The 15003-nt window shown below is 42.9% G+C and overlaps 2 protein-coding genes and 1 pseudogene across 2 annotated transcripts; all 3 read right to left on the reverse strand.

Annotated features, from left to right (window-relative positions):
• Window positions 1-2399: 2399 nt before the first annotated feature.
• Window positions 2400-2835, reverse strand: LOC130083332 (histone H2B-like). Its single transcript, XM_056248348.1, has one exon. It carries the CDS (start codon window positions 2832-2834, stop codon window positions 2460-2462), a length of 375 nt encoding a protein of 124 aa, XP_056104323.1. The 5' UTR covers window position 2835; the 3' UTR covers window positions 2400-2459.
• Window positions 2836-3762: 927 nt separating this feature from the next.
• On the reverse strand, window positions 3763-4158 carry LOC130083351 (histone H4). The gene has a single exon (XM_056248364.1). The coding sequence runs from the start codon at window positions 4132-4134 to the stop codon at window positions 3823-3825; it is 312 nt and encodes a 103-aa protein (XP_056104339.1). The 5' UTR covers window positions 4135-4158; the 3' UTR covers window positions 3763-3822.
• Window positions 4159-4747: 589 nt separating this feature from the next.
• LOC130083328 (histone H2A-like) lies at window positions 4748-5201 on the reverse strand (annotated as a pseudogene).
• Window positions 5202-15003: the final 9802 nt, after the last annotated feature.

Genomic DNA, 15003 nt, shown 5'->3' on the forward strand with positions numbered 1-15003 from the left:
TATTTTGATTAGACTGGTGTTTATTGTCATCTTATAAGCATATTCAGTCTATTGTTTTGTGATGCAAAAACGAGTCCCATTCAGTCTCAGGCTCCCCTGCACATATTCACACCTCTCCAGCCTGTTTATTGCTCTAAATATGCTTTTCTTTTGTCTGCATTATAATCACTAACGACTAGCAATTCACACTCTTTCAATCCCTCATTTATTTTATAAAAGTTCTCACTTCACAGTGAAACTGTATCAAATGCCCTTTTTGAAAAACGAAACATTTCAGTAAGCATTCTTATTTAGAAAAAAAATCATAAAAATTACATCGAAGTTAGGTAGCAGGTGCTCAGTACTAGCTAGCATGTTAGCTTAGCACACCATCAATACACGACAATTTATGAGAATAAAACTATGTTTGTGCTCCAACTTACTTTATAGCGCAAGTCGAGTGTTTTAAATAACTTTCTGTAATCTGATTTGGCTTCAGATAAAAAAATCAGATAGAAAATATATTATTTTATTGTATTCTGCACAATTTGAAAGTCTATCTCGATTAGCATTACATTATACATATAATCTATTATTATGAAAATACCTGACATGACTCGAAGAACACAGGTAAATCAAATATCATTGCAATCATGTTTATTGTCTTCAAAACATCTTTATCTGCACTTTACAGCGATCTCGGATAGCTTTGTTTATGTGTCAGGACTTCCTGAATGTCACATGATTATGGCTCTTCTTCATGTGATCCATATATGGACTTTTCTGTGCAAACAGCGCCCTCAGACTTCAGTATGAATGGATAACACAACTGTACATCAGAGTACAGCGCTCAAAATGATTACATCGACGCATGTGGGTATAAATTCAATAAATATTATTCCTGTCTATAGAAGTCTGATGTAAACCTATGAGAATCTATCAATATTTCTCCAAATCTGCACATGTTTGAGCTAAAAGCCCTGAGGGACGTTGTTTTGTCAAGTGCTGTCATGACGATCGCACGGGAGTTTTTTTCTGAATGAGAGCAGCTGACGCTCATAATTCATATTAAAGGTAACGACTCATTTTTTTATTTCATAACTCCTGACACAAATTAAGACATAACTGTCACTATAAGTTTCACAGAATACAATAGTGGTCAAATACTGAAACTTGAGTCTTATATCGTTTTAATGATGTATAGTTTGTCAAGTTAATCACATTAAATATGATAGTAACTTTGAACTATTTAAAAAAAAAAACGCTTCAGAGCGCCCACGCACTGGTGACGGTTAACAGGTTTTAAGCAAGGTTTGCCAGGGGGGACGGGGATTTCCTTCTGGTCTAAACATCCCTGCTTCTGCTGAATTATTTTAATCCCCACCCTCCTCAGTAATCAATGCTATAGGCTACTTCACCAATAGACCATAACAAATAGGCCTATATCAAATAAAGAAATGCAACAGGCACGTTTAAACGACAAACAATAAAATCAAAACCAAGTTTCAGTTACAGTCCGTTCGTGGTTCCAGTGGCCTTATGCACCACGGCTTTTCAAAATGTCACAAAGCGATTTGAGATTATTTTGAATGAAATATTGAAGTTTATAATCAAGTGTTTTGGCACAGCCACACCAAGTGTCGCTATAAATTGTTCTAAAATCGGGTTTCTGGCGTGCTGAATTAGTGTTCGACAAACGCGGCGGCGCTTTCACTTGGATTTATTTTTCTCATAACAGCTAAAATAAGTTAATAGGCTACTCCGTATTTTTGCCTACTAAATCGTTCAAAACTGTAAAGTTGTATTCATATTAGGCTAACAAAAAAAAAAATAAGTTGTCGTCTCGTCTCTGTCTCCAGGAATTGCGCGTCACAAAAATGAACCGAAAGCCTTGCCTCAGCTCAGTCACGATAAGAAATCGGCTATAGGCTATGTCTAAAGCATTTAAATGTCTAAATATTTAATAAATGTTATCTGATTATGTACTCCATCTGAAACTGAGAGGTACAGAGCATCTACTGAAACATGTTTAGCTATGATGTGAGCGCTTCCCAATGAGGAAAGGAAAAGGCAAGGGGGAAAATCTCGCTCTAATTAAATGTAGGCTAAATCGCCCTGAATTAAAATGTAAAAACAGATCAAATAATTTCTTTGTCGAAATGTTGCGATATTGTTTCATGTAAGTTCATAATTATTCTATAAATGTTATTTAGTTTAACAACTATTCTGGATAGCCCAAAGGTAAAATGTAAAGGATTTGTTGATAAAAAACACTTTATCTTACAGCAAAAATATAAAATGAAACACTTCAAAAAGCCTTTACTGTGAAAACCAGCCATAAATGTCTTAACATAATAGCTTATTGTTCTACGGCATCTTCCTCTACATGCATGTGCTTAAAACTGCAATAAAACTGCTCTTTAAAGGATAATATGAGTGGCTCTTAAAAGAGCCTTTGTGTTGTGTTGAGCGGACTCGCTCTACTTTGAGCTGGTGTATTTGGTCACAGCCTTTGTGCCCTCAGACACGGCGTGTTTGGCCAGCTCTCCGGGCAGCAGCAGACGCACGGCGGTCTGGATCTCTCTCGATGTGATGGTGGAGCGCTTGTTGTAGTGAGCGAGACGAGACGCTTCACCGGCGATGCGCTCGAAGATGTCGTTGACGAAAGAGTTCATGATTCCCATCGCCTTGGAGGAGATCCCGGTGTCGGGATGAACCTGCTTCAGGACTTTGTACACGTAGATCGCGTAGCTCTCCTTCCTGGACTTTCTGCGCTTCTTTCCGCCCTTGCCGGCGGTTTTAGTGACGGCCTTCTTCGAGCCCTTCTTGGGTGCAGACTTCGCTGGTTCAGGCATGATTTCGTTCAAAGAACAATAAAGCTGTGTATCTACAGGCGGGTTTTATGCACTGCTCTATGCTAATTTCAAAAGGGAAGAACAGGCTGTGTGATTGTGAGTCTTCAACCCATATAATGATTTCATTGGCCACGTTAAACATTCATTGACTTGTTGGCGATCCAATCAGAAGCTTTAAAATGTTAACCACGCCCACCGACAAAGACCATCCCCCACATCAACTCCATTCCTTTGTTTATTTTTCCCGAATTGTTTTCCGGAATGAATAAGTGAAATATTGTGAATAATTACCATTCTTTAACGAGGTATGAGGATTCAATATTATTTTAACGTTTATTTAGAAGCAGAAATAGCTAAATCGATGTAAACTCAATGAATTCAATATATTTTCATAATACTGTGAAATCTGAAAGATATGCATATTGGGACCCAGAATTTTCTTTTTTATTAGGAATTTGTCCATTTCATTGCATTGTTTACTTTGCAGCATAAGAAACGAATAAAAAAAAAAAAGAAAACAAATATTTTATTCATGTTATGCCCTCTGATCAACAGGACTCAGTTGTTTAAAAGATAAATGACAAGAAATTATATGTATTGGCAAAAACAATAGGAATTTTGTTTTATTCACCAATAATTTCGGTTTGGGGATTTTTTAACCAAAATGTGTGTAAAGATGATTCTCGGCTATGTTATGAAAGATATAATGTAATGCATACATTTCAGTTCATGCACTTATGCGTGTAAATACGGCCATAAATGCCATTTCCATTTAAAAAAATTGCACAATGCCCACAACTCTTAAATGTAGATTTAACCGCACAATTGTGGGAATAACGAAGTTTCTTAATTTAATTTGCTTAAAAAAAATTCACTATAAGGCACATTCAAGGCAAACAAATAATTTCACCAGCTAGAGTTTGTTCTTTGTGTGTAAATGTGGGTGGCTCTTAAAAGAGCCGTTGGGTTTTTCTTCTTCGTGAGTCTCTTAACCGCCGAACCCGTACAGGGTGCGTCCCTGTCGCTTCAGCGCGTACACAACATCCATGGCGGTGACAGTCTTTCTCTTGGCGTGTTCAGTGTAAGTCACAGCATCACGGATGACGTTCTCCAGAAACACCTTCAACACACCGCGCGTCTCTTCATAGATCAGCCCAGAAATACGCTTGACGCCGCCACGTCGAGCAAGACGACGAATAGCGGGTTTAGTGATTCCCTGGATATTATCGCGGAGAACCTTTCGGTGACGCTTAGCGCCTCCTTTCCCGAGTCCTTTCCCGCCTTTTCCTCTTCCAGACATGACAACAGATGCTGAACTCAGAACAACAGAATGTAGAAAATCACACTGGTGAAGAGCAGTTTATAGTCAGCTAGCGGACCTAGTTGAAACCACATTCATGGGCGGTTCTATTAAACGTCACCAGTTACGCATTTCCGAATCGAGACCAGTCTTTTGATGTTTGACACTAGTGGAAATGAATAGGATTTAAGGAATATTAACTGCATAATGTATTAAATAAAAATAAAATAACTAAATTATTTACCTGTCACTAAATTATATATATATATATATATAACTATGAACATAAAATAATATAACTAAATGTCGTAGCATAACACTAAAACCATCTTTCATTTCCTTTTAGATTATATATATATATATATAAAGAATCTATAAATATTTAGCATCGAAGTATTTAACGATGCCAAAGCGGTTTATTCACAGTAGCCTACAATGGGAAAAAATATCCGTGCAGTGCCATTTGTACATCAATCTAATGCAGCGATTACATCGATTAAAAAGGCTCAGAACACTATATTATTTATTTTATAATATTAACACCGTAGAATAAAAAAAATATTTTTATTTTTATGCTGGGCAGTTAACTTTACCAGTGATTGGATTAATGAAATGACTCTCTCAGGGAGAAATTGTGTGGCTCTTAAAAGAGCCTTTGGTTTGCAGAGAAGCTTCCGTCAGTTTACTTGGCCTTCGCGGGCTTCTCGGTCTTCTTGGGCAGCAGCACGGCCTGGATGTTGGGCAACACACCACCCTGAGCGATGGTCACGCCACCCAGAAGCTTGTTCAGCTCCTCGTCATTGCGCACCGCCAGCTGCAGGTGTCGAGGGATGATGCGGGTCTTCTTGTTGTCCCGAGCGGCGTTTCCAGCCAACTCCAGGATCTCAGCGGTCAGATACTCGAGCACAGCGCCCAAATACACCGGAGCTCCGGCACCGACGCGCTGGGCATAGTTGCCTTTGCGGAGAAGCCTGAACACGGCCGACGGGGAACGGCAGTCCCGCCCTGGAAGAGCGACTCTTGGCCTTAGCGTGAGCCTTTCCCCCGGTTTTACCTCTTCCACTCATTGCTGCTTGAGTTTATTTTTCACCTACTAAGAGTAGGCTATTATAAAAAAAAGTATCCTATTGGCTTAAATCTGAAAACATTCCCATCCAATCAGTTACCTTCCCTCCAAAACCCCTTTCTGCTACTGACAACCTCAAACACGTCACGCTGTAGTGTAATAGGCTTCCTTAATTAAAGACTAATGGGCTTTATTTAAATTTTTATTATAGTAATACTGTCATCAATGTGTCATAAAACAAGTCTAATGAGTCTATATGACAGAAATCATAACTAAGAGTATTTTATTCTCCATCATCCTGTCCAGAAACACAGTTTAGAAATAAAACACACAGTTTACTGACAGTTTACAGTCATCTCTGATCACTGATGCTCTGCAGAATAAAAATAAAAGACTGTCAAAACTCTGAACATTGTGACCAGAAACTGAGACAGAAAGTTCTGACTGTCAGTAATTTCACAGCAGACATACAGCTCTGATTTATACATTCTGTATCATCACTACCAGCTGTTGATGTATTTCTTGTGTTACATGGTGAGGTGATTCTGGAGAGTTCGTTTCGGGTTACTTGACTGTAACCCTGTTCCCTGAAAAAGCGGAACGAGATGCTGCGCTGCTTAGCGCATTGGGAACGTCTTTAATCGTGACCCGCTGTGAATATAGTGTGTAAACACATCGATAGAATCGACCGGAAGTAATATAGCCTCGGTCGGTGACGTCATCGTCGCGCGCCAGCGTGCACTCGCGCACACTCGCGTGCACCCGCGAGGCTATAAATAGATGAGCCGCAGGTGCATCGTCAGGATATTTTGTCTGAAGAGCAGTCCTGGGACATCATCAGCACGGCAAAGTAGCGCAGCATCTCGTTCCGCTTTTTCAGGGAACAGGGTTACAGTCAAGTAACCCGGAACGTTCCCTTTCAAAAGCTACAATCGATGCTGCGCTGCTTAGCGCATTGGGAACGAGAATACCCACGCCGCCGTGCTTGAAGGTGTCTGGACTCCTTACGGTTGTATAGGTGTGCTCACAAGAACGCAAGAAAGCCCTAGACATTAGCTTGTGATGTCGACTCAAGGACATGAGAGCCCGGAGTGGCATGAACATCTAAACTATAAAACCTTATTAATGTGTGCGGAGAGGACCAGCCTGCCGCATCACAAACATGCTGTAAGGGGGCACCCCTTGCCAAAGCAGTAGAGGAGGCGACTCCTCTGGTGGAGTGAGCCCTTAGACCCGTTGGTGAAGCTTGGCCGCGCGCCTCATAGGCAAGAGCAATAGCATCCCTGACCCAATGTGACATGGTCTGTTTAGTAGCGGCAGCACCCCTGTTACTGCCCCCATAACAAACAAATAGTTGCTCTGACTTACGCCACTGGCTAGTACGGTGAACGTAGGCCTGAAGAGCATCTCTCCTGCTCCAGCGTTGTGAACGGTGGAGGGCAGAAGGCCTCAAGAGTGACCGGATGTACAGCTGAAAACGGTACTTTAGGCAGGTAATCAGGATGAGGATGCAAAATCACTTTCACCATTCCTGGGGCAAAGTCTAAGCAGGATGGCGATATTGACAGAGCCTGCATATCCCCGATTCTTTTTAGAGAGGTTATAGTCATAAGAAAAACCATCTTTAGGGTCAGAAGTTTGTCAGACGCTGACTCTAGAGGTTCGAAGGGGGTCTCAACCAGACCCTCTAGGACTGTAGCTAAGTCCCATGAAGGGATCTTGGTTCTTACGGGAGGCCTCAGTCGTCTGGCCCCACGAATGAAGCGAGCGAGCAAAGGATGTCTCCCAAGTGGCACCCCGTCAACCAAGGCGTGGCAAGCCGAAAGAGCGGCCACATAAACCCTGAGAGTGGCGGGGCATGTGCCTGTTGATAATTTTTCCTGCAGGAAATCCAGAACTGAAGCAATCTGGCAGTTGACCGGATCTGCATTATGTAAAACACACCACCTTTCAAAAACACCCCATTTGTTGGCATAACTCTTTCTAGTGGAGGAAGCCCTAGCACTTAGAATAGTCTCAATAACGGCAGGCGAAAGCCCAGTGTCCCTCAGTTGGTACCCATCAGGGGCCAAACATGAAGGTTCCACAGGTCGGGGCTGGGATGGAATTGTGCCCTCTGCCTGGGACAGAAGGTCCCTCCTCTCCGGAATCGCCCATGGCGAGCCGTTGAGGAGAGATATTATCTCCGAGAACCACATTCTGTTCGGCCAACGCGGCGCTATCAATAAGAGGCAAGACCCTTGCTGGCGAACTCTGGCTAGAACTCCCGGGAGCAGAGCCACTGGAGGAAACGCATACAGGCGCATTTTGGGCCATGTGTGCGCCATCGCATCCAGACCCAGGGGGGCTGGGTGACTCAGAGAGAAGTAGAGGGGACATTGCGCTGTCTGATGGGAGGCGAAGAGGTCCACTTCCGCTTTGTAAAATCTGGTCCAGATCTGATCGACTACTTCTGGGTGGAGTTTCCATTCCCCCGTCAGCAGTTTCTGTCTGGACAGTAAATCTGCTCCCACATTCTGGTGCCCAGGGATGTACACTGCCCTGAGTGACAGGAACTTCTCCTGGGCCCAGAGGAAAATCTGCCTCGCTATTTTGTTCAGATTGCGTGAGCGCAGACCTCCCTGGTGATTTACATAAGAAACTGCCTCTGTGTTGTCCACCCGCACTAGGACATGACAGCCTCTCAACTGAGGGAGAAAGTATTTCAGGGCCAGAAATACAGCCATCAGCTCGAGGCAGTTGATATGCCAATCGAGCTGATGACCCTCCCATTCCCCTTGAGCTGGACGACCACTTAAGACCGCTCCCCAGCCCAACAGGGAGGCGTCTGTCGTTAGCAATCTGCGACGACAAGGCGCCCCTAGAGTGGGACCCAAGGCGAGGAACCGGGGTCTGAGCCACAGAGATAGTGTACGAAGCCCGCGGCGCGTCAATTTTATTTGCCTTTGAGGATTGGCCCTTGGATGAAATCCCCTGGCTTTTAGCCACAACTGAAAGGGTCTCATGTGCAATAGCCCCAAAGGAATCACCGTGGATGCTGAAGCCATGTAACCTAACATCTTTTGGTACTGACGAACAGTACGATCTTGACCTAGCCTGACTTTGCTCATAGTTAACCGAATGGTCTCGATTCGAGCGGGGGACAATTGTGCCCGCATCGTAATCGAATCCCAAACAATTCCGAGATAAGTCGTTCTCTGGGCAGGACAAAGAACACTTTTCTTGGTGTTGAGTCTCAACCCTAGAGAAACTAGATGAGCCAACACGATGTCTCTGTGTTGAAGCACCATCTCTTCCGATTGTGCTAGTATTAACCAATCGTCGATGTAATTCAAAATGCGAATGCCCTGGAGTCGCAATGGAGCCAGTGCTGCATCCATGCATTTTGTGTATGTGCGGGGTGATAAGGCTAGGCCGAATGGAAGAACCCGAAATTGGAATGCTTCGCCCCCGAAAGCGAACCTCAGGAACTTCCTGTGTTGTGGCAATATTTGTATGTGAAAATATGCGTCCTTCAGATCGATCGTGACGAACCAATCGTGATGTTGAATTTGCGACACGACCGTCTTGACGGTTAACATCTTGAACTTGAGCGCTTTGACTGTACGGTTTAAGCCTCGAAGATCTAAGATTGGACGCAACCCCCCGTCCTTTTTGGGGACCAGGAAGTATCTGCTGTAATAGCCTGACTCCCTCTCTGGCAGAGGAACATGTTCTATGGCCTCTTTGCTCAGAAGAGTTTGTAGCTCTTGTGATAGTACATGCATCAGCTCCGGTCTTACGGAAGTGGAGACCACGCCGTTGAAACGCGGAGGACGATGAATAAATTGGATTCTGTATCCTATTTGTACTATGCTTAATACCCAAGCAGAAATGCCTGGCAGAAGTTGCCACGCTGCCAGACTCTCTGATAGTGGTATCAGTTTTAATACTTCCTCTTGAGGGGATGTTAGATGTTCCGTGCCCTGGATGAAAGCAGGGAGCAACGGAACATCTAACATTTCGCTGGAAACCGCTGCCCCCCGAAGCACCAAAGGTGGCGGGGATGGAGAGGTTTTGTGAGGGTAACGAGAAGGGGCGGTCAGATATAATACGCGCCCCGTCCCGCGGGGGGCTACCCCCACCAGACTGGGCGCCAGACCATCAGGACTTCTTCTTTCTGTTGATGATAGTCCTGAGGTCTGGCTTGGGAGGTTGCTGAGCCTGACGAGCCTGTCTCCAGTTCTTACTAGGAGGAGCACGGCTCGCCACGCTCTGCTTGGGAGGTTGCTGAGCCTGACGAGCCTGTCTCCAGTTCTTACTAGGAGGAGCACGGCTCGCCACGCTCTGCTTTTTAACCTCCCTAGGTTTTGAAGGACCAGGGAGAGGTTGGGTGGCCGATGGCCCCTCCCCTTGAGTGCGGCGAGGAAGGAACTAAACAAACGCCTCCTCATGCTTTTTGACCTCCCTGAACCTGGTGACTACTGAGTTGACCGAGTCGCCAAACAGGCCAGAGGGAGAAACTGGAGAGTCAAGAAGAAAGACACGATCTTTATCTTTGATGCCTGTGAGGTTGAGCCACAGATGCCTCTCCGTGCTTACCAAAGCGGACATAGAACGGCCGATGGCACGGGCCGTTTGCTTAGTGGCACGAAGAGACAGATCTGTGGCTCGGCGCAGTTCAGAAAACGCTTCCTCATCTATCGTTGTACCCGCACTCAAGTCCTTCAAGAGGTCAGCCTGGTATGCCTGTAACACAGCCATTGTGTGCAGCGCAGCACCAGCCTGACCTGCAGCTTGGTAAGCTTTACCCACAAGCGAAGATGTTATTCTACACGGCTTTGAGGGGAGGGTAGGTTTTTTAAGCGAAGATGCAGACCCAGGCGAGAGATAGCTGGCGAGCGTCTCTTCAACCTGGGGCATCTCCGCATACCCTCGCGCCTTTGCACCCACGATAGTCGAAAAAGTCGACGTCGAAGGCACGAAGACACGAGAGGTATATGGTTTTCTCCATGATTTAGATAGCTCATCATGGAGGTCCTCGAAGAAGGGGAGAGACTGATGTTGAGGTCCCTCCCCCCTGCCACCGGACAAAAACCTATCCTCAAGCTTACTGCGTTTGGGGGTCTCTTGTTCACGAGGCCAGTCAAGCTGCAATCTGGCCACCGCACGAGTAACCACCTCGAGAAGCTCCTCGACAGATTTATCGTCGCGCGAGGAACGCTCAGAAGTTGGCTGCTCGAAGTCCGTAGACCCAAGAGATTCATTATCGTCCCCCGCGTGAGCCGAAGAAGCACCGGGATGCGCTTCGGGATCACGCGAGGGAACGAGTGGATCTGGTGAACAAGCAAGCGAAAGGGACGGACCCGTCTCTTGCTCGTCAGCCAAATCCATTCGGGAGCCCCATGATGTTAACCCTTTCACACGTAAGTTTAAAATATTCTAACTGACCCCCCAGCGTGAGTTTTTCAAGGCGACCGTTATTTAGAACCTGTCACTTTAATGTTTCCATGGTGACGCGTCATTTCTTGTCACGTGACACAGCGCAATCACAACACAGAGCTGAATGAGTGATGATCTGCTTTTATGTCTTTTTTCCTTTTGTATTCAAAATATTCACAAATGTATTAGCTATACTATGAAACACTGATATTCCGATTGTCAAATATGTGCAAGTGGATGTGTTTTGTTGTTTAAACATCTTTATAACGATCGCGTTAGTTGAGCTGTATGTGCGATGGGCGGCGCCATGTTAGTTTGTTTCACAGTTCAGAGAATCGGATCTGTTGTTTCTCACGAAATACATGAAAGTAAGTGGCCGGTGAACTAGGAGAAGAATAGGGTAAAATGTAAAGCTACTTACACAATGTGTATCTGATATGAATAAAACGTTTCTCCTTATTATAATGTAAATGATTATTGTTGCCGTTTCCATAGACATCAGTGTCTATTTTACTAATTCAAAATCACTGTTTTGCTATGTGTATTTAAATGTCTGAAACCTAAAATGAACATTATGTGGTTTAAAATACTCAATAGTTGTGATATATGACAGCTCTGAGTGCGTCCGTCTCTGGCTCAGCGCCAGCCAACGCGCGAAAGCACGTTTGAATTTAGCAGTTGATCACGTGATGCACTGACCGTTCTAATCACACCGGTGTGATCGTACGCTCCAGGGACCAGCCAAGACTGATCACACCGGTGTGATCGTACGCGTCAAAGGGTTAAGAGATGAGAAAGAGTGAAAATTCTGCACACTGTCAGGTATAAAGCTAAATAACTCCTAACAAAGATCTGTAGCAGAGAGAAAATAGATGCTTGCACACCAACACAGAGAGGTCTCTGAAGACAAAAGACCTGACGATGCACCTGCGGCTCATCTATTTATAGCCTCGCGGGTGCACGCGAGTGTGCGCAAGTGCACGCTGGCGCACGACGATGACGTCACCGACCGAGGCTATATTACTTCCGGTCGATTCTATCGACGTGTTTACACACTATATTCACAGCGGGTCACGATTAAAGACGTTCCCAATGCGCTAAGCAGCGCAGCATCGATTGTAGCTTTTGAAAGGGAACTGTTGATCCTGTGATTGAGAGAGAGACTCTGCACTGCAAAAAGAGATGTGTTAAAAATGACACATCATGTGCAGAATTTTAACACATGTGGTGAGTGTGTTCAGGGACTACACATGTTGTGTGAAATTTTACACAATAGATGTGTGAGCTATTTTAACACAGAAATTGAGTCATGACTACACTGTTTACATCAATCTACAAACTCACCGATCTTCAGCGCTGATTTCTATAAAGACGGATCACTGATCCAGAATCAGACGACAGGAGAGATGAGCATCACTACTGTCTCAAAGTCACATGAGGGTTCCTACTAAAACAGAGAGAGGACAGTCACTCCACAGCTGGTTCTCAGTCAGAGGTTATTTTATTTATGAGCATCTGATGAGATACGCCACACCTTATAATATATATGAGTCTCTGTCTCTTATTTCTGCTGGAGGACAATCAGTTATTGACAAATACAAAGTTCTGTCATGAAACTCTGGCACTGACTGAGAGGTCTTTAACTCAATCATTCTGCAATCACATCATTCTCTATAGGGCAGAGCTGATTGGTTCCTGCTGTATCAGTAGCCAATGAGCTTGCACACTTTCAGAAACCCTCCACCTTCCCCAGCTCCACCTGTATAGATCTGCTACGGGTCATTTGTGTATTTTGCACAGCAGCAGCGTGTCTTACTTAGTCAAGTGAAGTTAAGTCATTTTCATTTATATAGCGCTTTTAACAATGTAGATTGTTCCAAAGCTGCTTTACAGTGATAATAGGAAATCAAAGTAACAGATATTGTTTTGGCCTTATGACAGCTCTAGAATTAAGTTATTTTCCAGCTAAAGCTAGTTTTAATTGATTCACTTCCGTCACAACGTTCATTAGTTATTAACTTAGGGGCCGCTAACACAACACCGTTTTAACAAAAAACTCTTAAGATCTCTCTACGCAAACTTTAAAAACGCAAACCCGCGAGAACGCTGATGGCGTGCACATGCATATTAAGAGTTCATTCTATAGGTATGCGCATTTGAATTATATCAGGCATGTAGTCCTTCCCTACAAACCAACCCTCAACAAACTACTTGTCTCGCCTTAAAATTTATAATACAGAATTGTATCGCTTCGGCGTAGCCACGTGAACCGGAATTATCCCGACAACGATTATCTGTACAGAGGTAAAGTGATCTAGTGATCTGTCACCAGGCTCCCACACACACACACACAATAACAATGACACGAGACAAGAAGGACACAGTGAATTCACGAAACGTGACAATTAGGATTTCCGTTTTTTTCAGAATTAAGTAGTAGGAAATTACTTGTCATCCAATATCAGCTATGCATTCGTTAATTTTGTGAATTGGTAAGTTTCGTCAGGGCGTGAAGAAATATAGAGCTGAGTAACATCAGCATAACAGTGAAAACTAATGCCATGCTTCCTAATGATATCTCCTAAGGGTAGGATGTGAACAGAAACGGTCCTAGTACTGAGCCTTGTGGTACGCCATACTGAACTTGTGATCGATAAGACATCTCTTCATTTACTGCTACAAACTGATAAAGGCCAGATAAGTATGATTTAAACCATGCTAATGCAATTCCACTAATGCCAATATATTTTTCGAGTCTATTTAATAATAATAATACATTTTATTTATAGGCGCCTTACATGACACTCAAGGACACCTCACAGACACAATAAAACAATCAACAATAATCATTATTAAAACCTTGGATACAAGTATTAAAATATAAAAATAATCACATGAAAGCCTGCCGGAAAAGATGGGTCTTAAGGCGAGATTTAAAAACATATTTAAAAGAAATATTGTTTATTGTTGTTGTCAATAGTATAAAATGCAGCACTAAGATCGAGTAACACCAATAGCGAGATACAACCACGATCGGATGATAAGAGCAAATCTTTTGTGACTCTAATGAGAGTAGTCTCAGTACTATGGTAAGGTCTAAATCCGGACTGAAAATCCTTGCAGATATCATTTCTTTCTAAAAGGGAACAGTTGTGAGGATACTGCCTTTTCTAGTATCTTTGACAGAAAAGGTAGGTTCGAAATCGGCCTGTAATTGACTAATTCTGTAGGATCAAGTTTTGTTTTTTAACAAGTGGTTTAATCATAGCCAGCTTAAAAGTGTTTGGTACGTATCCTAGTGACAAAGATGAATTAATAATATTGAGAAGAGGATTTATGACCTCTAAGCATCTCTTTCAATAGCTTAGTCGGTATAGGGTCTAACATACATGTTGTCGATTTAGATGATTTATCGAGTTTAGAAAATTCTTCCTTTTCTATAGCAATGAATGAATCGAATTTTTCCTTGGGGAGACTACAATGCACTCTCTGATGCAATACTGTAGAAGACGGTTGCATAGTTTTCTCCCTGATGTTATCAATCTTGTAAGTGAAGAAGGTAATAAAGTCATTACTGCTGTGCTGCTTGGAAACTTCTGGGCTTGAAGCTTTATTTTTCGTAAGTTTAGCAACTGTTTCAAATAAATACCTAGGGTTTTGTTTATTTTCTTCTTATAGGGTTGAAAAATAAGCAGATCTAGCAGCTTTTAACCCTTTAGAACCTGAAGCTGAAATAGGTGTTTTTCAAATATTTTGATTTTTTGACTGTAAAATTCTAAAACAATGTGCTATCTTCATGTGCAAGGTGTCATCTTTTTCAGAAAAAGATTAGCTTTCAACAAATCACAGTTATTGACCATTATTGTGTGTGGTGAGTTTGTAAATAGAATTTAAATAGACAAAAATAAAAAAAACGAGAATACATTTTCTGATTTTTATTTAGAAAAAAACTGAAAAATTACGAACGAAAGAAACTAACACTTTAAAGTTGAAAAATGAAGTATAATACATCTATACAAGTCTTTTTTGTGACATTGGGTTGCACAGTTTTCATTTAGGACACTTTTTTACATACACGCACACATACAAATGCGTCCATTCATAGGCACGCACACACATACAAATGCATACACCACATGTAAAGATACGTGAAAGAGTAACGACCATCCGCCTCCCAAGTTTCATTAAATATCATCCCAATCCCCTCTTCTGCTGTCTACCACTTCTTTCGCCATGTATTTGTTAGTTTCTTTTATTATTTTATGCAATCTAAAACACTCTAACCTGCCGCGCTTCGTATCTCTCTGTTCAAATCCTTCCTTCCCGCTCTGCCAGAAAGCTGCTGTCATTTGCTGACGGAAAGCATGAAATTACCGTAATAA

This window comes from Rhinichthys klamathensis, unplaced genomic scaffold, assembly GCF_029890125.1.
Source record: "Rhinichthys klamathensis goyatoka isolate OS25496 unplaced genomic scaffold, OSU_Roscu_1.1 h1tg000054l_1, whole genome shotgun sequence".
NCBI lineage: Eukaryota > Metazoa > Chordata > Actinopteri > Cypriniformes > Leuciscidae > Rhinichthys > Rhinichthys klamathensis.